The following is a 27913-nucleotide window of genomic DNA, read 5'->3' as shown; positions in this document are numbered from 1 at the left end:
CAGCTAAGGATTTTTATTTTGATTTATGCGCAAGCTGATGTGGTTCATGCCGCATCTTAAGGCAAAATTTTGAAGAAGCCCTAAAAACATTCAAATGCAAAGCATTGTATTAGAATTTGACACTTTTTTTGTTTGTTTGTTTCTTTTAAAAGCGTTCTAAATATAATGGAGTTCAAGCAAGAACATTCTGAACAATTTTTCAACTATTCCAGACAGTCCATAGGGGAGAACGAGGAACTGCTGCTGCCATCTGCTGCACGCAAACAGTTTTGCATCCAGCTGCGGAAGAAGCTCCGATTCCAGCAGTCATTTTTCTCACGTGTCCCGAAAGTCAGGTCACAGCTTTTGATATTAGAAAGTGGGTTCCACATTCTGAAAAAATATAAGATATTGTCCAAATCCAACCACAACGTGAAGTTGGGATTTGGTTGGGGTTTAAGGTGACTGGACTTTTATTTATGTATTTATTTTACCCATAATTGCGTTATATTTAACGCAACTGTTATAGATTATCCCCTTGTCCCCTTGTATTTAATGTGTTGATTATTTGTGATATCTAACAAAATACTAAGCACGATAGCTAGTTACTCATGTGTTCGGCAACAGTGCAATACTTGAGTAACCCTCCTAAAAAATCACTATTGAACAGGTTTAACGTTTTTTTTTTTCTTTAAATAAAAATTTTACTCAGCTGTGTCTCAAAATCTGCTTTCATACTCATGAAAACTAAGAAGACAATGGATATAGAAAATGATGTTAAATTATAGTGTTCATATCAGCAGTGAGATGCTACACTATCCACTCTTTGTGCTCTGACTAGAAAAAAGATACATTACTGACCCCCCCCCCCCCCTCCTTATTTTGAGCACCCAGTGGCTGCACTGCACTGTGTTGTCCTCACAAATGGACCACAAACAGGCCCCATCCTATTCTAATCTATTGTAAAAACAGGGTGGTGGACCAGTTTTTGTTAACAACATGGAACATCCCAGTGGGCTCACTCACACTCTATTTCAAGGGCCAAGAGCAGGGAGGGCTTCTGGATTCACCCCCTGCACACTGGAACTGTTCATGTGCTCTCAAAATCAGCCAGAGGAAAAAGAAGTGGGGGAAATGCGAGGGTGAAGAGGGAGAGCGTCTACGGGACTTAGAGGCGCGGCCATGAGCTCCCATGCGGGGGTCAGCGGGGTGAATGACAGCAGCACCCACGTGGAGCAGCTTCTGCGACCTGCGCTTCCGGGGAGGAAAGCCCACAGAAAGACGAGACAGTATGAAGATGAAGGAAGACACCCGAGAAGATGGGAGAAAAGAGGGAGACCCAGAAAGAGCGCCAGTATTGAAAACGTTGGCCATGGATCAGGAGAAGGAGGAAGCACGGAAAATCTGTCCAGCTCTGGGTCGGAAAAGGTGGAATCTGCCGAGGGCTCCATTATGAATAAAACCAGACTTCGGCATCCTCAAGCTGCCAGGAGGTGCTCGCCCCCATCACACACCTCCGCTCGAAACAGATCACCTATCCCTTCGCTACATCAGAAAGCTTCTTCATCTGTGATGACTACTGTGAGGCCACCGGCCCGTTCCGGCGGGGACGCCCTCTCGGCGGATGCGAGGAGAGCTGGAGGCTCGTCGCGGACTTTGACCAACGAAGCGGAGGAGAGCCAGTCAGATGAGGAGGAAGAGGAGGGGGGTGGCGGGGTGATGGACGTGATGGTGCCGGAGAAAAGGATGAGCAGGAGGGACAGGAAGAGAATCAAGTGTGTGAGGAGAAGACAGAAGAGGAAAGAGCGATGGAGGCAAAGTCAGCTTCAGGTGATCTACACTGTTCACTTAATCTGAATCTTTGGTTTGCGTTGACCTGCTGTCCACATGGCAGTAAGCTCTTTATTGGTTGAATACACAGGAGAATCGCCTCAATTAGTAGTTAACCTCGTTTTACACTCAATTGACGGCTAACGTAAAAGAATGCAATATGTACAGGGTGCCTACCACTAAACTCTTTTCCAAAATAGTTTCCAAATAATAGGTTGACCAGCATTCTCTGGAATAGCTTTCTGTGGAAATTTCCTCTATTCAGTGTGACACTGGTATACGGTGGGTTGTTGTTGGTGCACTTGCTGAGCACTTTTTTTAAGCGCTTTTTCGTTTGCATGTCTTTTTCCCTTTTACCAAGACCGAGGATCAGTCCTGGAATAGACAATAAATACTGTACTTTATTGTGGACGGGCCCCTACGGCCCAGTTTCTCATTTGTAGGTCATGAATATAAAATGATCAAATGGAAAAATATGAAATACATTGCTAACTGAGACTACCATCCTGTGCATTGCTGCCATGTATTCTTACGTCATTACACACAAGTAGTTTGGTGCATGCTGTTCGTGACCTCAACATGTCATGTTCTAGTGTTGTCTCCTAAATAGAGGATCACTTAATAATAATAATTTACTCTTCCATAACCCATTCCATATGTGACCCACTTATGAATTGGGATTCACAAATTGCTAATTTGCATAAGATCATTTATTGCACCTCACATGACGTTAACATTAAGATTGTGAACTTTTATTAGACAAAACCAAATGGTTTGTTTGAACATTTTGGTGTTTAAACGCCATGTTTAGTTGGTTTCTCTCACGCACCAAATTTAACATAAATGCAACTGGGAGAAACAAATGAAGGGCTTGAAACAAGCCCCCTTTGCTCTCTTGGAGATACAGTGAGCATAGGTGCTATAGAATAAGTTAAATTAGATCGCTCAGTGGGTTGAAGTGGCATTTATGAGAGAAAAATGCATTTCAAGTGCTTTGTATGTGAGAGGGCTAAAACTGTATAGCTAATGCTGGTCTGGAAGATACACACATAATAAATGGGGCTTTGCTGTATCTACTGGAGAAATACATAGTTACATACTGTAGCTTTTAATTTTGAATATTGCAAAATGCTTTGTTTATTTCAGTAGTTCAATTCAAATGGTGTATTACAACTTGGCATACTAAACACATTGAATGTCCCCCGTACTTTACCAATCAGAAGTGATAATTTAATTTTATTTTTGTATTTTAAGTGCTATTCTAATTTTATAACTTGGTGGATTCATTTTTTTTATAATAATTTCTTCATGAAATATTCCAGGGATTATGACTCCATGAATACAATTTATTTGATGAAGATCAAGTCATACACTTTTGTTGTTGTTATGTAAGCTTGTAACTCGTCAGTTTTCAACAAGTAACAATAGCCGTGCGAAATCAATGGATTCCAACTGACCAGAACAACAGCTTCTTGAATCTTCTTATACATGCAGCCAGTCTGTGCACTCCAGTTGTCCTCATGCGTGCATCTAATCTCAAAAGGCATTGTGAGGCCTGCCTGAAGTGGGCTTGTATGTGAATCGGATGCATGAAGTGGCTCGGCTGCAGTGAGCTCTTCACACACAAAAGCAAACAAAAGAGCAAGTTGCCATTTGCATCTTCTCTGAAATATTTTGATATCTCTCGGCACAAGTCCACTAGTCCACATTTCAAACTGCTTTTGGTAGTGGGCCAATAGCATGTGTAGCATGGGTTGTTTAATGCAGTTTCCCAGTTTCATTGGAATTGGATTTGAACAAATACATTTTTTTAAAAAAAGAAGAAAATTAAATACAAGAAATACAAAAATTCAAATTTAATATGTTTTGGTACTATGATTTTTTTTTTTCCAAAGTCAGTCTTCAGAGTTTCTTCTTAATTGAGTATTTTTTGTAAAGGTTATTTTGTGTGTGCTCAGTATTAACCTCAAGTGTTCTTTGTTTTGTTTTTAAGCTTTAAAGCAACCTCTCAATGAGATTGGAATTTGATTTGTACAAATACATCTCAAAAAAATAAAGACAAATAACTCCAAGAAACCGAAAAATTAAAAACTCATTTTTTTTCTTATATCGTCATGGTTTTCCAATGTCAGTCTTAAGATTCCCTCATAACTAACATTGTGTGTGTGTGTGTGTTTTCCCTACTTGTAACCTCAAGTGTTCTTCTTTGTACTGCTTTTACGGTTTCTACTTTGCAGGGTTTGAGCAAGTTGGGGAGGGAGCTCTATTTTCAATGTCAAAACTTAATGACAGTGTTCTGGTGTAAGACTGGCGATCGATCCGGCTCCAAAACAGCCACCGCTGGGAGTCAAGTGCCCTGACCACTGAGCTAAAAGCCCCAGACACTATGTTTGGTTTGTCCTTGTCCTTTCTTTCAAAGCAGCACATAGTTTTTAAGGTTGGGTCTGTTTAAAATGAAAGAAAACAATACAAAGTAAACAGCAGCATACATTACAATACACCTTCTCAAAGTCCTACATAACTTGGTGGTCCCCAGGCTGGAGGGGGCGAAATGAGAATTGGTGCCGCTAATTTTTAGAATTTTCCTATGTGTGTGTTTTTTTGTTGTTGTTTTTTTGAGTCAAAAGAAAAAATCTTCAGATTTCATTTATTGAGTTTTTCATTAACTGGGCCTTTCGTATGCCAAGGTACTCCAGTGTTTTAGTAAATTTGATATATATTTTCACGCAACTTACATTACTTGTAAGCTCAATGCTCAAAACATGGCATTTTTTCAAATATTACCACAGGACCTGTGCATGCCCCATGACATTATGGAAAAAAAAATGCCGACCAATAAACAAACAAATTACAAATGGATTATGAACTGAAGAAAACTTGAATACACATCTGTGTGAATATTTCCAAATCAACAAGTGAATAATTAAAATTTCAATATTTTCTGGGAGGCCGTGATCTATCTAAGGGCTGTTGATCAAAAACATGTAAAGAGGACCACGGGCCAGGTGAGATGAGGATTTGGGTAGCATTTGTCGCTGACTTTGTCATTTTAAAGCTCAATATTGGTTGAAGTCACACTTTTTCTGTGAGCTCTTGAATGTTTTTTTTTTTTTTATGGTAGCACAATATGTAATTCATGTTTTGTTTTTGTTGTGTTTTGTTTTCTAATTTTTTGTTGGCTGTTTTGACAGGAGGAAAAAAATATTTGCTCTTGACAGTGACAATTTATAGTTAGCCTTCTAAGAAAGTGGTTCTCAACGTTTTTTCAGTGACAGAAATATGTTTTCGGCCAAGTACCCCTTTACCAATGTAAAGCATTTTGGGGTTGAAAAAAAAAAACTTAAAACATGCCATCAACGTCTGATTTATTCAGCTTTAGACCCTTTCAAACTTTATTTGTATTGGTCCACATAAAATTACCAACACAAAGTGTCCTCATTTGGATCATAGATGAGATCAGTTATCAAAAATAAAAACCTAATTATTCATGAATATTTGCCCACAAAAAATAATTAACGTTATGTGCTAGACCCATTCTCAAAAAGAAATACCGGTAATTATAAATAAATGCTGTATCTGTGCGCAAAAAATATTAGACATAAAGCATTCTTTTTTGTATTACTGTAGAGATCTGGTCACAAAATAAATCATTAACTTAATTATTAATGAATATTTGTCCGTTAAAAAAAATCACCAACAAAAAATGTCTGACCTGTTCTCAAAAAGAAATTATTATGAATAATATTTGTCCATACAACGTAAAACATCCTTTTTGGGGATTAAAATACATATCTGTTATCCAAAATAAATAACTTCATTATTAATAAATATTTGGCCACAAAAAATAACCAATATAAAATGCCATTATGTTCTCAAAAAAAAAAACCTTTTAAAATAATATTCATCCACAGAAAAATATTACATACAAAGCATCCTTTTTTGGTTTACAATAGAGATCTGTTCACAAAAATAAATCATTAACTTAACTATTAATAAATATGTATTTGTCTATTTAAAAAAAACTAATCAACAAAAAGTATTAGACCTGTTCTCAAAAAGAAATAATTATAAATAAATATTTGTTCAATTAAAAATACTCAACTTAAAGTGTCCTCTTTTGGGATGATAGTAGAGATCTGTTCATGAAAATAAATCATTAACTTAACAGGTAACGAGAGATGGCACATGACAAGGTGGGTCGAGCCGTTCTAGTATGGGGGAGAATCTGGCTCTTTAAAAGAAGGAAATTGAAATATTTAATTTATTCAACGATTATTTTTGTAGGATTTCTGTATGTTTGTTTGTTTTATTTAAAATCTCAAGTACCCCCCCCCCCACACACACACACACACACACACACACACAGACACACACACACACAGAAAGACACTTCTAAGGCCCCTGTATCGTAACTGCTCATCCTCACATGGGTCATGCGCATGCTGCGGCCTATTTCGGCTGTGTTTGGGCAATTCACCCTTACAAGCGCACCAAAGGACAATTTAGAGTGTCCAACCTCTGAACTGTGAGACGTACGTACTAACCGATCATTGAATCACGCAGAAAAGTCCAATTTTTAAAGTTCAATAAGTCCCAGTGGAAGGGCGAGCGCTCTCGAAAATGAATCGATGGGTGGAAATGTACATTTTGCAGCTGTAAAAAGACACTTTTGATCAAAGCGTATATCACTGTTGACTTAACTATTTGACATTGTTCTCCCGAAACAATTGTTAGACCCTATTCAGGTGCAGGCTCGCTTCGCTGATATTAAAGCAGCGCGTTCCCCACAGGAAGTTATTACACGGCGTGTCGCCAGCAATTGCATTGGTCCTATGTGTTAATGACACACCTAGGGAGGGTGGGACGGCGCTGCTTGGAGTCTCCCTCCGAGGAATTTGAAGCGGTAATTACTCTCGAATCCCTGCACTCCAGCGTGAGGAGTCAACATGTGTCACCTCACTGCACTATTTCAAGGGTCAGGGTTAGACAGGGTTACTTGAGGGGCAGATGTCGCCACAATGAGGCCGGGTGCATCCTCCCGGAACAGGTTAAGGCTATCAATTGGAATCAATTTGTTGGTCTGCGTGTGTGTGTGCGTGCGTATGTGTGTGCAGGCTCTTGGGAGGGTTGGCCCAAGGGGAGATGAGTGGCAGTGTGGGGGTGATGCTGTGGAAACAGATGCAAACCAGGTTAAAAATATGCCATACGTAATAATTGTACCATGCAGTTTGTGTAAAGGACTGTGTATAACACCTCCTCTGTTTAAGCTCACTTCATACAGTGCCAGATGTGAGAAAATATTAGTGACAGACAGTCACACTTTGCGGAAATCTCACCTGCCATGATACTTTTCAACCTCACATATTACCCTGTGCATGTGGGGTGTCAAATAATAGAGGCAAAACTCAAAGTACATTATGTGCAACCTCCACATTAAAAAACAAAACATCTTTGTGTTTAAGTCTGTGGGGAAGTAGCTATATTGTTATCACAGTGATAATGCTTGTAAACCTCACCCGTGGAGTGTTTCATCCCTGGCTTATAATCTAAAAACAAAAAGCCTGAATGGTATGGTAGTGATTTTTTTTTTTTTTTCTATAAACACAACTTGAGTAAAATAAAAAGAGCCTATCTCGTTTTCAAAATGATTGTTTTTGATATAGTTGCAATTCACTCCAAAAGTTTTGGAAGATCAGTTTCTTTGTTTTTATCGTCTGCTGAAGACATTTGGGCATTTTGTTGTGTTAATCGGTGATCCACCATGCCGCCCGCGTCGGAAATGACATTACCAAGTTAACGTAAAGTCAATACGATATATCGTCATATTTAATTTCGTGTCAAACATGTTCAACAAACAAATGAAACTCGTGGGGGTTTGTTTTTGAGTTTTTTCATCGCATCTCTCTCCACTCGCCGCCGCAGGGTTCCACAGCGAGCGTCAGCAGCAGCGGCGGCAGCAGCAGTGACGAGGACCAAGAGGATATCACTAAGGACGGTTACGTTTGCGCCGTGTGCCTGGACGTCTACTTCAGCCCGTACATGTGTCAGCCGTGCAAGCACATCTTCTGCGAACCTTGCCTGAGGACGCTGGCCAAGAACTGTCCCGCCAGCACGCCCTGCCCCCTTTGCAGGACCATCATCACGCACGTCTTCTTCCAGAAGGGTGAGACTGCGGTTAACTACAGCATGGGGGGCAAAATGGACCTCCATGGCAGATGAGACAAGCACCTGACTTTTATCTGCTTTTTGATGATGCATGCATTCACAACATTAGGTACACCTGCACAATCCAACGACATCCAATTCTGGAGCTAGGATTTTTTTTCCTTAAAATTGTAAATATTTTTACCGTGAAAAACCTAAGGTTTTATTTCCTCAAAATGTAAGACTTACTCATTTGTTTTCAAAAATATATTTTAATGTATAGCTTTCATCTAGAAAATGACAACTTTTTCTCTCAATAATAATAAACATTTTTTATTGTAATTTATTTTTAATGTCACTGTGGCCTTGATTCTCGATTCATAAATTACATCTGCATTAAAATTTGAGTTTTTTTTCCTCCATTCATAAAGTTTGAATGTGTCAATTTTGTCTAATCAAATTCATCGACTTTGAAAAAAGAACAATTTTACAATTTTAATCTCTGAATTGGCTCTCGATTGATATTGTACTAATGTAGTCAGTTAGCACTTATTAATCTGTAAATAAGTAATGACAGGAAAAAACCCACGCCGCTTTCACTTTTTTCCGAGTGCCACTGCATCCACACAAACTCAGAGAGGATGTGGTCACAAGGAAAACACAAGCGCACGCAAGAGAGCTCTCATTGGTGATTAGGCGATGATGATGATGATGATGAAGATGATGATGGTAATTCACTTCTTGTGTTGATTAGCCCCGGCAAGGTCACACAGACACAAGAGGATGAGAGTCTTCTCATGCGTCATGCTTTTTGCTGTATACCTAATGAGTCATACTCATCTCATACAGAATTTGCATTTTTTTTTTTTTTTTTTTCACAGAGTTAAACCAAATGGCGAGGACGTTCTTCCCAAAAGAATACGCCTGTCGGAAACAAAACTTCCAGAAAGCGAGTTGTGCAAAATGGCCTCTGCCTAGCTGCACAAAACTCTTTCGAATATTCAGAGGTAATCTTTTGACGAGCTCAAGTTATGGGAAACATGACAGTCTCGGTTTCATATTGACCTGACCCCTTTTCAAGTTTTTGGACAATACTGTAGAGACATAAAGGATGTCTTGCCACTGTTTTCCACGGATGAATGGATGGATGGCTGAAACAAACGGGATGTGGGCCATCTTTACGCTTAAAGATTCCACTGTGCCATGTACGAAGGTGAGGTGAGGAGTTATTCATAAAATGTTGTCTTCCACAATCCAGGTTTCACAAGGACGTCCAGCCCCGGCGCACGGCGTCAGTTGCCCCGCGCGGGAGGCGGCTTCCGGCTCAATGCGTTGGACTATGATGACGACGCCCACGGCTGGCACCTTGATATGGATATGGTCATCATCTACATTTACTCCGTCAACTGGATTGTTGGCTTCTTCGTATTTTGCATCCTCTGTTACCTCTTTTTTCCCTCGTTTTGACAGCCCGATAACGATTATGATGATGATGATGATAGTGTGATGACAGATATGTGAAACTAAGCCGTTTGCTTATGTGTGATGACAAGCAGGTGGGATGTTGACTAGCAGGAAAAAAGCAGAAGCTTGTAATCAGCCATTAATAAATGATTGAGCGGGTATATTGTGCAGGAGGCACATTTGGGCATCCAATGTTCTCTGTGTGCACATGATAAACAACATGTTCTGTCCCTCAATGGTGGGGGGTTGATCAAAACCAATTGAAAGTGCTTGGTGTGATTGAGTGTTTGAATGGTTGTTTGTCTCTGTGTGACCTTCAGTTGGCTGGCAAGCGGTTGTGGGTGTCAGCCGCCGACTGCCTGAAGTCAGCTGGGATAGGCACCAGCAAGCCTGCGACCCTTGTGAGGATAAACGGCGATAGAAAATGGATGGATGGATGATTCATAGGCATTAAATGGAAGAATACATCATTTTAGATGAACTTGCACTAACTAGAACGCTTACTGGAAGAGCTGTTATACATACCTGTACATGGCTTTACATTATAAAAATGTCTTTGCAGGACTCTTTTGACATGATGGATTCTAGCTGTCAATGGTCAGGATTTTAATCGAGCACTTGTTGTGTAGGTTGTGCCCTAAAGAACTACCTGTTGTGAAATTGAGTGGACCTTTTATTCCTACGCCGTGTTAAGCCCCCCACCTCCTCCCAGGAAAAATGGTTTATGATTATTATTTACTACAACCGAAATTCCAATTGAGTTAGGACTTTGTGTGGTAAAATGAAAATAAAAACAGAGTACTGAATAGTCCACAAAAGCAATATATAATGTTTAAAATGATAACCTCTATTATTCCTGTGAAAATATTTGCACGTTTTTAAATAGACACCTGAAAAAGCTGGGACAGTTGCAGCAAAAGACAAGGAAAGTTGATGAATGCTTAAAGGGACACTGTGTAGGATTTAACGTTTTTCATTACGTACGGCAGTAGATGCTGCATTTATCATTGTCTGTAGCTACAACATACATGGCACCCTCTGGAGAAGTGTCACGCCCTATGTAATATAATTTAATGAAGACCAAACCTACGATTATATTCAAAACATACTTTTGGTCATTGAAAACACATTAATTTGCAAGTTTTTTCAATTTATAATCATTTATTGTATTCCTTTTTAATGAAAAACGGTCAAAACTTTACACAGTGTCCCTTTAAAGAACACCTCTTTGGAATAATCCACTGGTAAACAGGTAAATGGGAAACAGGTGAATGTCATGATAGGGTGGCGTAGGATAGGATCATTACCAGCGCAAAATTCAAAAGCCGGCATATGTGATGCATTGAGGTGCGTTACTTGCCCATGGCATGGGTATCTCACACATCTGTGATGGCACCGTGAATGCTGAAAGCTAAATGGAGGATTTGAAGCAACACATACAATTCTTTTCATAGGTGAGGGTACAGGCTAGAATATTTTTGCAGAATCACTCATCAAAAAAATCTAATCAAAAATGCAATCAAGTCAGCTTCTCTTATCACTATATATAAAACGCTTTTTACAGTATGCTGTATGTAGGCAATTTATTTTTCTTTCAAGTGAAACCCTATAATCTGGAATGATCACTGAGGGCACAAAATGTGGTTAAAAAAGTTCTCTCGTCATTTTCCTTAACCGCGGAGGGGCCTGGAAAGTGTACCCGCAAGGATTGGGATGGGTTCTATTGTACCACAGCAACCTCCTATGAAAATACTCCTCCAAGGTTACAAGAGGAGGAACCACTGAGGAGGGAGGGGGGATTTGTGAATGAATGTGCAGATTTGCATGCCAAAGCGCAACCCCTTCCCCAAAAAATTGTGAGGCGGTGACGTTTGCAGCCTTCAATGCCGCGAAGAGGCAGCAGATGCTTATCGACCGCCTCTGCCAGCGGTGCTCGGTGCAAAGCACATGAAAGCATTGAGCTGGATGATGCGAGAGAAGGAGATGAAAAGAGAAGCCCGCCGGTGAGCTGCTTGCAGCGGGAGTGAAGGTGACTTGATGCGGAGAAAAGGCGTGCCTCCTCTGCCTTCTCGTTCTCTCCGTGCGTTCTCATCTGGGAGCCCATCTGGCGCCGCTCGAAGGAGGTGGTGTGAGGGCTGCAGGGGTCTGAGGGGACAGCCGACTCACAGCCATAAGCCAGGTCCGAGTCAAGAGAGAACGGAGAAGAGTTGAGAAGAGGAGGAGAGAGGTGTCGGTGGAGAGGAGGGGGGGTGGGGGCGCAGCAAACGGGAGACGTCGTTCCGTACCAGGACTGTTTTATTAGTGGGTGTGTATGCATGAGTTCTGCATCGAATGGGCGCAAAAACCGCCCCAGATCGGCCGGGAGCATCTTCCAGATCGGCAAGCCCCTCTACCGCGATCCCCAGCGGCGGGAGAGCACCGAGAGCAGCCGCAGAGCCCAGCGCGCTGTGGCCGACTGCAGGATGGTAGGTGGCGGACGTACGGGAGTCCATCCCGTGCACCGCTGCTGCTCTCTTCCTCTTTGTGCATCCTGCACGATCGTGCACATGACACGTATGACGACAAATTGCAGCGTGCATGACCTATTGCACTATAAATTGCATTCACGGGCGTGTGGTGCTGCAGCGTTTTGGGTTTTTGGGGGGTGAATGGGGGTCGCTCTCCAAAACTGCATGAATGAGCGTCCGATGCTCTGATGATGATGATGCTAATGATGATCACGATGATGATGCTGGGACATATAAGCATGTGAAGTGAACGGCAAGTAAAGCTGCGTGCAAAGAACGCTCTGCAGAGGCGGCACGCAAGTCCAGCATCTTTTTTTTTTTTTTTTTGGGGGGGGGGGGGGGGGTGTCGTTGAGGTGGTGCAAAGTCAACACAGCACAATTGATCATCAAGTCATCAAGGCAACCTCCGAGCCTTTTTGATTAGCACATTTTACTGGATACTTTTATGAGTTGCGAGTTCGTAATTTTCAAAGCTAATTTAGTGTTATGCATATCATAATAAAATCAGTAACAATAAGAATTTAATATTATTTTCTTTAAAATGCACATCTGTTTTGTTTGATCATTATTCTGTAATTGTATTTCATTATGCAAATTTCTTTGAACGGTACTTATTCTATTGAAAATACAGAAGCACTGACACTACTCAGCACAAACTCATTTATATAAAGTGACGGAAGTATGTACCTGCAGTCAGAGATAAGAACAACTTTTTCATTTTATTTGCATCAAGTTTTTTGCAGGATTCATTATAATGAACGAATCAAGTCATAGTTTAATGTGGAGCTTGTTCAAGTGCAATGTCCCTATTTCCCCACAGAGTGACGCTGGTATAATAGTGACCTCATCTAGTTGTAGCTTTGAAAACATGGGAAACTTCAGATGCCCGGGATATAAACTGCATTAGTGAGGTCTGCAAATATGCATTTGGAGTGTAATGCTTGGCATTCATTTCTTTTTAAAGGCAGAGACTTGTTATATACGGCAATACAACTCTTGCATTAGAACCACGTGCTAACAAACATTCTTTCGACTTTACATGATGATGCTTACTATGCGGTTGCAACACAGATAGTGCAAGAGTTCAACACACTGGTGGCGCTGTACCGCGAGCTGGTCATCTCCATCGGCGAGATCACGGTCGACTGCCCCAATTTGCGGGCCGACATGCTGAAGACTCGAACCAAAGGCTGTGAGATGGCCAGGGCCGCACACCACAGTCTCACCTTGATAGCTGGGTGAGCAATTTGTCATGGACATTTCCTTCTAAAAGAAAGTTTCGCCTCAAAACACTGCATCACAAGTTACATTTTTTAAGCTTTTTTTATACTATACAGTACATCCTGTACATTTTTACGGCATAATATACTGTTCCGTGATTGATTCTTTCTCAAGATGATGCCACTAAAAGAGAAAATACTGAGCCAAGTTTAGCCTGGATCGTTAGTTATGTCCAGTCTTCCCCACATGTGCATATGCATGTGCACTTCATGTTTTATTTTTAAATGAGATCACTTGAAAGCCTACATTTTGTGAAAGAAAGTATTTGTTTGAGGAGTGTAATGAAAACCAAACAAACAACATATTTTAAAAGTTAATTTGTGCAATTTCCTAATCAGTGCTTACACACAGTTGTGTGCGGCAAATGCTACACAATGCTTTCACTCACCAGTGGGTGATTTAGTGCTCGCTCGGTTATCACCTGCTGTTGATTGAAGCATGTGAGAAGCTGTTGCAGAGTGTCATAAAAGCCTGTGATGAGGGAGCAGCGGGTAAATAAATCACACTTGATGGGCTTTTTATGTCAGCCCATTTCATCGCCGGTCCTCTGGAAGCTATGCAAACTTAAAGATGGACAATATCATCACGCTAAAATGAATGAGCAAGTCTGCTGCTTATCCGTCAAATGTTTCGTTGCCTTACTCATGCAGTATTTAAGAAGAAGACACATGCTTACTTTTGCAATTTTTGCGTGCTTTTGTCAATATTTCGTGTGGAAATCTGCATATTCACCACATTTGCTAGATAAGTACAGATTTTGTATATGGAAAATGGACACAAATTATTTTATAAATAAATCCCAGTGTTACAAAACAGTGAGGTGCAGAAAGTCTTGCCCGTAGGCAGGTAATAGAAAGATATCTAATATTTGAACTATTATATCATGTCATAAATGATTAATGGATAAGCACTTCAGAGACCCACCATTTGGTTTACAAACAATAAAAAGTCAAGTTTTAGAATAGGTCCCCATTTAGGGACCACTGATTGTTTTGTTATGAGCTTCAGGCCCGAGGAAGGCGAAATTCACCCAGAGATCTGCAGGCTCTTCATCCAGCTGCAGTGCTGTTTGGAGATGTACATCACCGAGATGCTCAAGTCCTTCTGCTTGCTGGGCTCCTTGCAGCTCCACAGGAAAGGTGAACATGCACATTAGCACTTACTGAACCCAATACGGTATTATGTTTGTGGCTAAGTGTCTAGCCTAATAAAAAGTTAGTCAACCCAGTCCCAACACAACTGTACAATGCACATTATACAAGCATGCTGTCCTTCCCCTGGCAGGCAGATCATGTCATTAAGACAAGGGCGAATAATACAAATTTTTGCCAAAATCCAAAATTTTGCCTTTCTTTAATGAGGTTATTCCTACTTGGAATTTAACACGTTTCATTTGTACACTCAAGCAAGTAGTATCACGACGCTGTTTCTTGTTTTGTTGACACAGAGAGAATAAAACATGTTTCCCCGCTGCCCATGAAATATTACATACATGACAAATCGGTCTGGGACATGCAATTTTTCACTTTCATGCCCATTTATCTGTAATGAAATGTAAATCGAATTTGAGGAGTGAAATATGAAACCTGGAGATGAAAAGTTGATGGCGTGTTTCACTGCAAATCCAGTCTCCCTTTGTAATAATGCCAGCAGCTTATTTGGAGACACTCACGAGTCCAATGTCCATATGTTAATACTGTTATTATTATTGAAAAATAACATTAGTATTGAGAAAAAAGAATCCAAACAAAACTGTGTCGAAACACAAAAGCTTAATCAAAACTTTGTTTCGTTTATGTGGCTGAATGAATTTGAGATATGAGACAGTATTCATGATAAAATTAGCTGGTCACCACCTGGCCAGACCAATGTCAAATCATGTTTTAATTGACACAAAATTTTAAATTAAATTTTCCCAAAAATCTATTTAATCTATTGAGATTGCTATGTTTAGTGCACTTTTTTTTTTAGACAACTGCAAACACAGGCACGCACACACAGATGCACATACACGACAAGAGATACAAAGAGAAAAAACTGAAGAAGAAAACGCCTCACACTTGACCAAGTGTGTTTTCTGTTATCTCTAAGTCGGCCTTAAGTAGTGCGTAGAGCAGCACTCTCAGATGTGCTTATTTATCCTCAACCAATGAGAAAGGAGAACAACTTTTCTTCACGTCGTCTTCTGAAGTGCTTCACTGAGGGAACAGTCGTTTACCATATACAAAAACTTAGAACAAATAACTGGAAAATGAAAACGCTGTGTGGCTAGGAACTCTGGGAAACCACTAGCCACAGCGGCTGGTGATAAAAATAAATAAATAAATAAATAAGTTTTACTCAGCAAACTGGTTTTTGTACATTTTTCCTCAAAATTGGGAACATATGGTCTTTCTATGTGGTGTCAGGCAAAGATCCCTGTAGCATTCCCTCCGTGGACAGGAAGGCCGAGGAGAGCTCGGACGTCCCCATCCTCGAAGACACCTCCTCTTCGCCCACGGACGGCCCTCCACTCTCATGGCTGGTGGCCACCGACATAGAAAACATTGAAAAGTAGGTCCATGCTTAGATGCTTTATCATTCAAATATATGTTGAATTTAACATTGAAGGACCTGCATCATGGTATTTCCACAATTCGAGTTAGACATATGCATATAAATGATGAAATCTATTTCATTTCTTATGACGTATGAATGTTTTATTTATTTGTGACATTTTTAACCAAGAAGTAAAACGTCTCATTGACTGAAACAGCGCCTCTCACTGTATGGCTGCGGCATGACATAGTTCGTTCAACAAACACACAAATAAAAAAGCTAACATAACCTTGGGGAACGTAAACTTGTTGCGAAACTGTGATTTGACAACAAGAAATTGAAAAGCACTGTAAATGCAAACAGTACTTCGCATGGAGGGATGCAAGAACTCAGTGGCAGAAAAATGTCACATCAAAGCAATCTTTAAACAGCATGAATGTGCTGCATAAATTCACCCTGTGCACATGGATCATTTCTATACAACAAAGCTAATGTGTACTTATAGCTATGGACTCTCCATCGGTTGCAATTTTATGGTAAATCCACTCTTCTATTGGAGAAGGTTCACCATGCGGTCCTCCGTGAAATGATGACAATTACAGCTTCAGCTGGTTGACCAGCCGTGTAATCCTAAGCACATATTTTTGCCACTATGGAAAAGTAAAACTTGAAACGCATAAATGAATCGTTGGTCTTTCCTTGGCTGACGGCACAAAATGTCTTCTCTCCCCCTGAATGAAAACAAAAGTCAGTGGGCACGACTCCTTGGATAATGTGAGCGAAATGAGTCTAGGCTGAGCAAGTAAGAATAGACCATGTATTTATTTTCATCAATAACTTTACTTTGATATCAGAAGTTTTCAACAAAAAGAGATTCACTCATAATGCAACATGCAAAGGACAAAACGTATCTTTTTCTTGTTTTATTCTGTTTGTTGCAGAGACATGAGGGAAATGAAGAACCTTCTCAGTAAACTCAGGGAGACAATGCCTTTACCACTGAAAAACCAAGGTGCGTTCCCACTTGGGGTTGAGCGAGGAAATATTTTTGCTGATAATAAGTAAAAAATAAATCAATGACGTCGCTGATATTTTATCAGCAGTTGAGTTCACACTTGAGTTAAACACTGTAGATTTGAGAGAGGAAACGTCCTGGAATGAGTTCTGATAAGATTAGAAACATAAACAACACAACATAGACAATATTGAACATCTCAGTCAAAATCAAAATAAAACCAGCTGCAGGTTCATTTTATAGTGTCGTTTGGGCATGGTTATTGATGGATACTGGGACAATAAGTCAAGGTTTTTATTTCAGATTAAAAAAAGTTTTAATTGTAAAAAGAGCAATCGGTATAGTACAATTTAGTTTTAGCCATTGTCATTGTTGTGTCCATAATTTAATATACAGTATTATGTATTTTTCAACATGGTCGCATAATTTTGAAGTGTGGCGATAAAATAAATGCTTAAAAGCCACAAAATCTTCCTAGTGACAATTTAACTGGGGTATTTCTATTTTACCGATTTAATTTATTGGGGGATGATCTGAAATGCAAACTCGACAACCCTCATCAGGAACACTATGGAATAAAAATGAGTTTGTAATACTTTCTTTGTGTTCTTGTGACGGATAGATGACAGCAGTTTGCTGAACCTGTCTCCCTACCCGCTGGTCCGACAAAGGAAGAGACGCTTCTTTGGCCTCTGTTGCTTAGTAACCAGCTGAGGTATCAAATTAAACCACAAAAGACAACATTTTCCCGTTCCGTCCTCCGCCACTCTACTACTGCCATTTTCAAACAAACAATAATAGAAGTCTTTTTGCTTTGGTCGACAGAAAATAAACGGCAAAATCGCCATGGTTTTGGGTCAATGGAGCCGGTTGTCTACTGTAAAAGAGAAAATGTGTTGATGCGCAAAAGAAACACTTTTTTAACCCTCCTGTTATGTCTTTTTTTAACGATCAAAGTGACCAACTGCATGTTTCGGTCTAAATAAAATAAGAAATAAAGAAAAATGCTGCAGTATCTCGCTTTTTTTTTTTAGAATTTTTTTTTTTTTTTTTTTTTTACTTGGCTTGCAAGTGCAGCAATTTAAAACCTTTTCTGGAAAGGAGAAGTCACTTGGCCTATGTTTTGCTTTTTGTTACAAGCCAAAATTTGAATTATGAGTGAGCTTCAGATACGTCAAACGAAAACATAAAAATAAAGAAAAATAGCAACACTGGACAATGTCTTTTGAGTGTGTGAAAGAATGGGACAAACAGTCAATCACACATAAAATTAAAGCACCCTCAAGCAACATGAAGAAGAAACGCACAACTGTGAACACGTATGTGCATATCTGCCTATGTGGGTGCCATATTTCCAGCTTCACACTTTGTAAAAGCAGCGTGTTTCTTTATGTTCCTTTTTTATATTTAATTATGCATTTTGTACCTCGAAATACAATCCACTACAACATTTGTATTTTATTTGGGGAGGGGGGCATCACAAGCTTGGTCACAAAACAAATGAAGCTCAGTACTGTGTTTCATTTCACTTTGGAACGGGGCAAATTGACCCCAAATATAACAGGAGGGTTAGGGATGTCAATGTATGTTTAGTTAAAAAAAAAAAAAAAAGAAGTGTTCTGTAATTGCCACCTGAATGTTTCAGGATGGCAAGGAAGTTTTTTTCAATGTGTAGTCCAGTCCAGTAGTTTCTTGTTTCTCTTCCTCCCAGTTCTTGATTTAGTCTTCCATGAAAGATAACTCTCATATCTTAACCATAGACTTCACTGTTAGTGAAGTCTATGTCTTAACATTACAACTTCAAAGTGCAATATAACATTTGATACCATGGAGAGAAAGAAATTTTGCACATAATTACACATACATAATGTATAGCCTATCAAATGTTAAGACTTGTATATACTGTATACATAAATGTTCCAGCCCTAAGGCGGCTCGTTTTTGGTTTTTGCTCAGCATGGCGCCCCCCTGTGGACAATGGTTGATGTTTGTGTTCAACGAACAGTTCGGTACGCGAAGATAATGTAGGTCATTTTACATTGTTAATAAAACTTTTATTATGAAAGCGAAGAGTCGAGTAGGTCGTTTTTTCCCCAATGGTGAAGGAAAACTGCAACAAAAGAAGTGTCATGAGTGTTCTTCTCAACCCACCAACCACTTCCAAAATATTCTTTTTTTGTAATGTTTTTTTTTAAAATGTTTTTTGTTGTTTTTGTTGTTGTTTTATTTTATTTATTTTTGCAATTCCTGTTTTACAATGTGTTTCCTCTCGTTTAATGTACTTTACTTTTTTTTTGTTAGTTTTTTTTTGCAATTTCAATGTGATCTTGAGTTTCATGTTTTGTAGAGTGTTTTTGTTTTGTTTGGGGAAAATTTTCTTTTATTTGTTAGGTTTTTTGTTTGCGATTCCCAATTTTTTGTTTGTGAATAATTCATATTTCATTTGCTTTTGACATTTGTAATTCCTGAGTTACAGATGCATTTTTGTAATGTGTTTGATTTTTATTTTTGCACTAGTTTTTATTTAATTATTTATTTATTTCGTGATTAGCACGCCACAAATATGTTTGTTACCGTTGCGTATGCGATTATGACTTGCCGATTTGTAAATGTACGTTGTCAAATGTACGTTTGTGGATCAGCCGGCATGCACATGTATCTATCTATTTATTTATTTTTTACCAAAGTCACACTTTTGCAACACATTCACACACTCAGGTCCTCAGATATGGACGTTCCTAAAGGCCTGAGGCACTATAGTGTCTCAAAGAGAGAATACATTGCAGGACTATAATGGCTTTATTCAGAGAGAAGACAAGTGAAACAATTCGCCAAGGGTTTCAATCAGCATTTACTATACCTACGATTACAGTGAAAAAGAATGTGATAGCGTGATAGAACACATTTATTTGCATGCTTTTGATATTTATAGTGGGGTTTTTGAATTAATAGGTTTTTTATTCATCACGACTGGTTAACTCTTTAAACCAATTGAAATGTGTACATAGTTCCCACAACAACTTGAAAATCCATTTTATAAAGACTCAAACAAAATCCATTTTCTCACTATACAGAAGTTGGAATCCTTATCCATCCTTGTTTGCCTGGGGTCCATTTTTCATAGGCTCATTCTCACCTTATTGCTGGTGCCAGACAGAATACTCATATCTCCAGATTCATCACATTACTGGAGACAACCATTAACATGCATCATCATAAACAAGGCCATTCTCAACACTTTGGATGGGTCAGTAGTTTGCAAAAACACCCATTCGAGGATTGACACTATGAATTGGTGAGAAAAAGAAATGAAAAGACCAAACTAGACATATACTAGTCAGGATGATCACTTGTTTGTAGTGCAGTAAACTAAACACATAGTAATTTTTTGTTGCTTATTGCCTTGAGTTTTGATTAATGTAATCTATTCATTTCGACGACTATAGTTATCATGCAGGTTACAATCTTTGAGTTTTTTTTGTCTTTGTGCCCCTGTCCTTTAAGTCTCACACGGCATGATATCTACAACAGACACTTCTTCTCCTTTGCAGCGCCTCAACCCCGCTTCACATTCACTCATGCTCCTCCTGGCAGAAGCGTCCTCCCCGGTGCGGACGCACACTTCAAACCCTGCCGTCAAGCACTCGCCATAGTCCTTACAACGGCACTCCCGAGTGTGCTCTAGAAGACATGTATATGCTTATCATGAAGACAGACAATTTATTATCGCTTTAAGGGCATATTTCAAGGTCCTCAAACTCCTCACCATCACAGGTTTCCCACATCTGACAGTCAGCGCAGCTTGATGTAGCGTTGTTCTGCGGCCACTTGCAAGAGCTGTCTGCTGCTAACTTGTACTTGTTGTGGATGCACCTCAGTGCATGGAGCTTGCAAACACTGATAACAACGGACTTGCCGCTAGCGATATCTGTGGCACACACTTCCAAAGAAGACCTGATCACAGTAATGACAGGTAAAAAAAAATGCTATAATAATAACAACAGTAATAATAATACAAATTGCACTGTTCTATCAATTCCTCTACTACTGTATTATGGCTATACCATTATTAGTATTGCAGTAGTGTTATTATCAATAGTTGTTGCAGTACTAATACTTTTCCTGTCGCCATATACCTACTGTTCCCGCCATGCCATTTAAAAAGCATGAACTTAGATTTGCTGATAACTTGTACCCTGTTAAAATCTCACACGCTCCCCGTAGTGCCTTCACATACCCCCAGGGTACTCACATTTGTGAAGCACTGTCCCTACTTAACTATGATTTTCGCTATTCATTTGTGATCCTACCTGCATTCAAAAGGCATCTTACAAACGCATTGTCCTCCTATCATTTTCTCCCATTGTTTACAGGATGTCGAGCGAGTGAAACGATGCTGCTGTTGTGAAATGACTGAAAAACACACACGCACAGACAAGAAAATCCCACAGCCAAAAAAATTATACTCTTGCACAATCGAATAAAATAAATGGTTGTTTTTAGATTCACTACGTAGTAAGAGTATTGTGGTTAAAACTAACAAATATCTGAAAGTGGGTGAGGGATGAGAGAATGACTAACACAGCGAAAAAGAATGGCATTAAATGAATGACAAATTTACCCGGGCTGCATTCAAAATCTTCAGGGTGTGGAGAGAACTGCACTTTGTCATCACAGACAATCTTAGCTTGACCCACAAGCTGCTGTCCCTCGGGGCAGGAAAGAGTCACCGCCTCTCCAATCTCATAGGACGATTTGAGCGGGCTAATGGTGATGTCGGGAGCAATAGACCACAGCTTGCACCTTGGCACTGGATAAAACAAGATGAAAGTGAGAAATGACCAAATGACGATGACGGGCAAAAAAGTGTTTGCGCGCTCACGGTCACACAATCCCGGCCCGGCCGACCACATCTGATTGGCGGTGCACTCCAAGATGTTTTGTCCAAAGAGGTGGTACTCGCTGGTGCAGTTGTATTCCACCTTACTGCCTACAAGGTAGACATATTTTGGTTCCTGCCAGGAAGCAGTGAGGATTCAATTAAAAATTTGAGTGTGAATATGTTAACGGGGAACGCGGGTTGGATTTTACCAGAAAGTAGCCATTGATAAGTGCAGGCGGAGTCCCGCATGTGGGTCTTCCTGCTGCTGTTGGTTCCAAGCATTGAGGCTCAGATAATCTGATATAAAGAAAGAACAGCCCTTTTCCATTTTTTTTCTTTTTTTTTTTGACAGGGATGAAGGCTTGCTAGTTTGAAGGTGACTGACTTGAAGTGTTCAGTGTAGTCGCAGTCAGACACGGTCTCTGTGCCGTCTCCTTTACACGCCTGGCCACCACCCAGAGGAGGGGGATTGGAGCATGAACGGCTTCGTGACTTTTGACCCCCGTGACAAGTGGACCAGGCGGACCAGCAGGACCAACTGCCGTCAGTCACATCTGTATGGGCCCACACAGCAAAACAACGATTGCTGTCCTCTTTATATTAAATGTGGAAGTATAGCTGTTATAATGGAAAATGATTGATGGTGCATTCGGATGGAAAAAAAACGATGAATTGTTCAAGAATTTCAACAATTTTTGGAAAATTTAAAGGTAATAAAATGAAAATTGAACAAAAATGAAAACTGTATGAAAGGTTATGTTTAAATGGTGGTAAAAATAGAAGTCACTTCACAATAATTCAACCTGAATAATTCTACATCTAAGTCAAGTTTTACCAAGACATGTGAGAGAAAGAAAATCATAATAAACCCACCCGGCTCTTCTTTCACAACATCACTTCCATTCTCGCAGGCCGGCCCGGATGTGCCAGGTTTACAAATACATTTGCATACACCTTCCTCCATGACAGCCAGCCCGTTGTTTCGACAAGGACGGCAGTGGCACGAGTCACTCTCACTTAGGTACTGTTCCAAAGCCCGATCCAGGTTGAATTTCTTGAGCTCAGCGCATGGAATATCCTTCACCAGCTCTGACAGCCGTCTCAGCTGACAAAAGAAGAGGTGGACACACAAACACAAACACCCCACACCCCATACCCATGTGTGTATATATATATATATATATATATATATATATATATATATATATATATATATATATATATATATATATATATATATATATATATATATATATATATATACTGTATATACAGTATATATATATATATATATATATATATACTGTATATACAGTATATATATATATATATATATATATATATATATATATATATATATATATATATATATATATATATATATATATATATATATAGGGGGACAACATTTATTTGACATTTTATACAGTACATACCTTTGGTTTTATGACCTTGGGGAACAAGTGCAGATAGCTAGTCCAGTCAGAGGACACATCCCAGGTCTTTTTCTCATCTATAGGCATTGCTGCAACAAGTCTGACGTCTCCTGGTTCCTTTTCCAGCACTTCGAGCTGCTTGCCTTCAAACGTCCTGCTCGCAACTATTTTAGTATGTTTGAGTTAAGACAATGAACAAGTAGGACTATCTTATTATAATACATATTAGAGCTTCGCTGCTGGACTCAATGGTAATTCTTCTATAGCACTTTTCACTTCAGAAACACTGATCTACATTTACAACATAAATCATTCTGTATGTGGTGCATGAAATGGTATTAATTTCCAAGCATAATGTGCATGTTTGTGAATGCTGGATTATTTGAACAATCGATTTCAGCCTCATCAGCTAGTTAGAAGGCAAATCAGCAATTGATTTGAAGTTATCGTGTGTGCTTAATCTTTACCCTTCCGACTCTCCGTTTCCATAGTGGCCACGCCATAGACCGTGATGACGCCTCCCAAGCTTCCTTCTGAGAAGTAATGAGTTCCAAAAGTCTCCATCAACTTTCTGTAGGCGACGTAGTTGTAGACCAGCGGGAGTTGGGCCAAGGCCTTCCAAAAGCTCTCGGTTATGGGGATGTAGAGGGGCGAGTCGGCTTGAAACTGGGCTAACTCCATGACAGTTTTTGAAACCAAAATTTTCTGCTCCTAGAAAGTACAAAATCAAAGCCAAAACAAAATGCATCGAAATTCTCTTTTTCAATGCAATACTGCAAATGCTCAATAAACTTTGCAGCAATGCGTGTTCGTTTTAGATGTTTAACAGAGCCCTATTTCCAACCCTATACAAAATTCCTGTTTTATTCCAGCAATGGTCCCTGAGACATTTTGGTGCAGTCTGTTGTGACATGTCCACCAAATTTTGAATCAGTTGTTGGGACTGGTGTCATGGTTCATTTTTTCCAACTTTCCTGAAGGCAATAGTGGCTACATTTACTGGCATTGTGGTGAGTACCACTGACATACAATCATGTTCGCCAGGAGACAGATGCCTGCCAGAACTGGTGAGGATTTGGCCATATTGAGTGCTCCATATGGCAGTTAAGGTCAGATTCGGTTTGCAGTCAAAATGGAGGAGCGCACCTGTGCTGTATCTTCTGTCCACGGTGGGCCACGGTGGTGCAGTCCTCTGGCAGACATTTCCTTTGCATAATGCCATTTACTGTAGAAGATCTCATTAAAATCGCTTTGCACATCAACCTAAAGACAAGCATTCATCATTTTTTGCAGCCATGAATTCTGTAGCCTGAGATGATAATGGAAAGCGAAGTCATCAATGATCAACAGTGTGTTCTGAATTCAAGTAAATGGTATTGATTTTTTAAATTTTATTTTATTTATTCTTATCATTACATTAAAATATACTGCAACATGAATAAACATAGTATAAACAAAACAGAGATTGTACTTGTTTTTTGAAAAACGCCATTTTGTGTGTGCACTGATAAAAAGCGAGAAAATAAATGAGTCTCACGGGCCTTTAGCTCATCACATTCTTCGGTTGTGCAAGCTTTTCTGGGGAAGCAAGATGCTTAGTTGAATAGTTTTTTTTTTCTCCACATTATGCATGGAGACAAAAATTGGCAAAAACAACTACAATTCCAGTCACTGTTTGACTCACAGATTCTCGGATTGGAGTGACCCACCTTGAATTTTAACTTGGTTGTGCTCAAAGGGAGCCTGAATGAAGTTTTGTGTAAGCCACTGTAAATGAGGCGACACTGCCCCCCGAAGCTTTTTGTGTTGACAACACTGCCACGGCCCTTTCCTGACACCACATCAAACCTGAAGCCAAGGAGAAGAGAAATTACTTTCACTAATTATGCATATGAACATTGATGAACAAATATAAAGGTTCCACATATCGCTCCCTCTCACTCTCTCTCTGTCTCTCTCAGAGGGAGAGAGAGACATATTTGTATATTAGGGATGGCACGAGATCTTGCGAGATCAAACGCCACAAGATTTGTCACTCTGGCATGCCACGAGATTCATTTCTTTTTCATTTTTTTATAAAATTGCCAGAAGTGTAATGGAGGGCATCGAGGTAGATGGATAGGCGCGAGTGCTAACTATCATACAATAGGTAGCGGTATGCACCTAAAGGTTACTTGCAATCTGCCATTAATTGAAAAGGAGAAAGGAGAAATGCAGGCTGCTCCAATACTTTTAAATCATCTGTGTGGCAACCGTTTGGTTTTCCAATTGAGGTAAACACTTTGACATCGCCACTGGACCCATTAAGTGCGAGAGCTGCCAAAATAACAAGATTTTGGTATGTACATGGCGCTCAATATGAATCCATTTTTGACGGTGGAAGGCGATGGATTTCGACCGCCTATTCACCCCCTTGAGTTGTATGACATGTTTATGCCACTTTCACTGAACATTTTATGCGACATCATTTGCCAGATTGTGTTTTTTTCTGCAGTACATGCTATAGTTACGCCCAAATAGGACCCTTGTAAGTTGAACCCTTACAATGTGGACCCGCTTGTATTTCTAAAAATGAACATGACTGTTAAAGATGACACAAATGTTATTTTGCTGCACCCTGGATGGCTTGATGTTGTGACCAGAAGTAAAATCGCTAGGGTTGTTAGTACTTGCGTTAATGTTTATTTATTGGTTTATTGATTTTTATTTTGTTCATGTTCAACTATTCTGAGAGATTTAATTGGCATCATTTGTTTTTGCAGCAGCATTTGGAAAAACTTTAGATTGTTAATTGCAGCCTGCTCAATAAAAATAAATCATTCATTTTGATGTTGGAAAATGTGTATTAGCGTTTTTTTTTGTTGTTGTTGAAAATGTTGAAAAAATCTCGTTGTATATTGATTTTGTGGACTCAGTCTTGTGCGATACCTCATCTCGCTCGTGGAATTTGTATCTCGTCCCACTGGAGAGACAGGTTGTGATGACCCACTCTGAATTAAATACGTTCAGTATTTCTCCCTCAGTATATACACATTTGGCATCACCTCATATTCACCGACACATTCACATCTGTCAATGGCAACAGTGCTTACTAACCCAGCTCCAAGCAGCTCAATATGGGATGGCAGTGGATTTTCTGGACATGTGATGTATCTTCTGGTATGATCACAGTCACGTTCGTCATCACCATCATCACAGTCCCTGTCTCCGTTACAAAGGAGAGACCGGCTCACACACTTCCCTAAAAGCCAGAAGACACCACAGTTATATGACGCAATTACAAAGAATCCTCCAAATTCCATGCCATTAAAGTTTATACCATTTGAAAAGCAAGGATGTTTTGGTTAAAAAAAAAAAAAAATGTTTGTAAAACGCAATAACGTAATAACGTTAAGTCTTTTTTCTTTCTCGCTTTTACTCAAATTGATAGGGTTTCAACGTTGTTTTGTGATTTTGATATTTTAATAGTGCTGTTGTTTTGCTTCTGTTTATTATTGCACGCAGAATGTATAACCTGATTGGCAGCGAAACCTGTTTCCACATCCATCTAGAGGGCAGCCCTGTGTCACTTCACAGGACCTGGTCTCAATTTGATCACCCTCACACGGGTTGCCTCCGAACTGCGCATACACTCGCATCGTCCGACTCCTGGTCTGCAGTGGCACACACAAGGCAAAGATTCTTTTGAAATGTAAATATTTCTGTACTACTGCCATGAAGCATTTATAAAGAAACATGACGCATTTACAAAGAAACATGAATGCAAGTAAATTAACTCAAATTAAATGAATGTAAATAAATTAACTCAAATTAAATGAAATAAGATAAGCGACTTGGGAGGATGGATGGATGGAAAATGTAACTTTAAATGATATATTTTTCAAATTAATTGAAATGTTGTTAAATGTTCAGTTTCAAAATCTTACTAAAATGATGTAGTATAATTATATAATTAGAGTATTTTAAATGGAATACCGGTATGGATCATTTTCGTACAATTTGTGTGGGAAGGATATACATTTAAATACAAAATAAAATATTAAATATCAAATGAAAGAATATGAATATGGAAAAAAAAAAAAAGTCTCCAACCTGTAATTTAGTACAGCCATCGCACTCCGACCACTCATCAAATGGCCCCCACTGGCATTGCACCTTCTCCTCACATGACCTGGTAAGAATTGATTATTACATGATCACATTTTAATCTTGAGTGTATAATGAAACTAATATACAAAGAGGCTGAAAAATCTCATTTAAAAAAATGGAAGTACCCTTTCAGAATAGATAGGGACAGCAGCCATGGCAGCACAACTACGCAGAAGCATGCTATTTTCTAAAATAGAAATTTACACGTAATTTACAAAGTGCATGTCTGTGCACAGTATGTGAGTGTGTATAAAATATTTTAGGCTTCTTACCTTCATGATGTGAGAATGAGCATCGTACGAACTCATATGACTGCAGCAGCTTTGCAGTTGCTTTTATAATGTGCACAAGAAGAGCTGGAATGTGGATTTCCAAGGAAACACTGCGTGTGTGTGTGTGTGTGTGTGCGTGCGTGCACGTGTGTGTGTGTGTGTGTGTATGAGATGTGTTTATCAGCCAACAAAAAAACTGAGTCTATGAAACCAAAAGTGAAACATTTTTTCTCTGTGAATCAATGCTTAGTGCAATTACCTATTCCAGTAAAGTTGGGCTGTTGTGCAAAATGTTAAAAAAAAAACAGAATACAATAACTTGTCGTTTTTAAACTTCTTTTAAATCTTCAGTTGAATAAGTTACATAGATATGTTTTGTTTTATACTTTTTCTCTCATTCTGAGTTTGATGCCAGC

At 39.4% G+C, this 27913-nt stretch overlaps 3 protein-coding genes across 6 annotated transcripts; 2 read left to right on the top strand and 1 right to left on the bottom strand.

Moving 5' to 3' along the window:
• Positions 1–1112: 1112 nt before the first annotated feature.
• Positions 1113–9594, top strand: rnf180a (ring finger protein 180a). 2 transcript variants are annotated; one of them, XM_088424701.1, is made up of 4 exons: positions 1113–1809; positions 7732–7972; positions 8835–8960; positions 9212–9594. In XM_088424701.1, exons 1-4 carry the CDS (start codon positions 1162–1164, stop codon positions 9418–9420), a joined length of 1224 nt encoding a protein of 407 aa, XP_088280827.1. In that variant the 5' UTR covers positions 1113–1161; the 3' UTR covers positions 9421–9594. The 2 variants fall into 2 exon arrangements, with proteins under 2 accessions (XP_088280827.1, XP_088280828.1); XM_088424702.1 differs by lacking the exon at positions 8835–8960.
• Positions 9595–11660: 2066 nt separating this feature from the next.
• rgs7bpa (regulator of G protein signaling 7 binding protein a) lies at positions 11661–18828 on the top strand. 2 transcript variants are annotated; one of them, XM_088407795.1, is made up of 6 exons: positions 11661–11882; positions 12996–13162; positions 14214–14344; positions 15614–15758; positions 16685–16755; positions 17381–18828. In XM_088407795.1, the coding sequence occupies exons 1-6, from the start codon at positions 11733–11735 to the stop codon at positions 17470–17472; spliced, it is 756 nt and encodes a 251-aa protein (XP_088263921.1). In that variant the 5' UTR covers positions 11661–11732; the 3' UTR covers positions 17473–18828. The 2 variants fall into 2 exon arrangements, with proteins under 2 accessions (XP_088263921.1, XP_088264000.1); XM_088407874.1 differs by having other exon boundaries at positions 11679–11882; positions 14208–14344.
• A 710-nt stretch (positions 18829–19538) lies between these two features.
• On the bottom strand, positions 19539–27592 carry c7a (complement C7a). Of its 2 annotated transcripts, XM_088431191.1 has the most exons (17): positions 27498–27592; positions 27351–27412; positions 27169–27247; positions 26591–26729; positions 26173–26317; positions 24786–24924; positions 24223–24339; positions 23544–23787; positions 23077–23240; positions 22514–22745; positions 22026–22194; positions 21850–21937; positions 21641–21773; positions 21380–21568; positions 21069–21171; positions 20525–20712; positions 19539–20439 (listed from the first exon to the last, which is right to left on the bottom strand). In XM_088431191.1, the coding sequence occupies exons 1-17, from the start codon at positions 27531–27533 to the stop codon at positions 20258–20260; spliced, it is 2409 nt and encodes an 802-aa protein (XP_088287317.1). In that variant the 5' UTR covers positions 27534–27592; the 3' UTR covers positions 19539–20257. The 2 variants fall into 2 exon arrangements, with proteins under 2 accessions (XP_088287317.1, XP_088287327.1); XM_088431201.1 differs by lacking the exon at positions 27351–27412 and having other exon boundaries at positions 27498–27574.
• Between the last annotated feature and the right edge of the window lie 321 nt (positions 27593–27913).

This window comes from Hippichthys cyanospilos, chromosome 1 (assembly GCF_059441005.1).
Source record: "Hippichthys cyanospilos isolate Australia breed blue-spotted pipefish chromosome 1, RoL_Hcya_1.0, whole genome shotgun sequence".
Classification (NCBI taxonomy): Eukaryota; Metazoa; Chordata; class Actinopteri; order Syngnathiformes; family Syngnathidae; genus Hippichthys; species Hippichthys cyanospilos.
The sequence above is the reverse complement of the archived record's forward strand: the minus strand, read 5'-3'. Positions and strand labels throughout refer to the sequence as shown.

What these genes read in the sequence shown, in the direction of transcription:
- rnf180a (XM_088424701.1), top strand. Translation starts at nt 1,162, where the DNA reads ATGAGCTCCCATGCGGGGGTCAGCGGGGTGAATGACAGCAGCACCCAC. An exon ending in GCACGTCTTCTTCCAGAAGG is followed by an intron (nt 7,973 to 8,834) that starts GTGAGACTGCGG and finishes TTTTTTTCACAG; the next exon opens with AGTTAAACCAAATGGCGAGG. An exon ending in ACTCTTTCGAATATTCAGAG is followed by an intron (nt 8,961 to 9,211) that starts GTAATCTTTTGA and finishes TCCACAATCCAG; the next exon opens with GTTTCACAAGGACGTCCAGC.
- rgs7bpa (XM_088407874.1), top strand. Translation starts at nt 11,733, where the DNA reads ATGAGTTCTGCATCGAATGGGCGCAAAAACCGCCCCAGATCGGCCGGG. An exon ending in CTGTGGCCGACTGCAGGATG is followed by an intron (nt 11,883 to 12,995) that starts GTAGGTGGCGGA and finishes GTTGCAACACAG; the next exon opens with ATAGTGCAAGAGTTCAACAC. An exon ending in TTTACCACTGAAAAACCAAG is followed by an intron (nt 16,756 to 17,380) that starts GTGCGTTCCCAC and finishes TGTGACGGATAG; the next exon opens with ATGACAGCAGTTTGCTGAAC.
- c7a (XM_088431191.1), bottom strand. Translation starts at nt 27,533, where the DNA reads ATGAGTTCGTACGATGCTCATTCTCACATCATGAAG. An exon ending in CTCATTCTCACATCATGAAG is followed by an intron (nt 27,413 to 27,497) that starts GTAAGAAGCCTA and finishes TTTCTATTTTAG; the next exon opens with AAAATAGCATGCTTCTGCGT. An exon ending in CGGGCCGGGATTGTGTGACC is followed by an intron (nt 21,569 to 21,640) that starts GTGAGCGCGCAA and finishes TGTTTTATCCAG; the next exon opens with TGCCAAGGTGCAAGCTGTGG.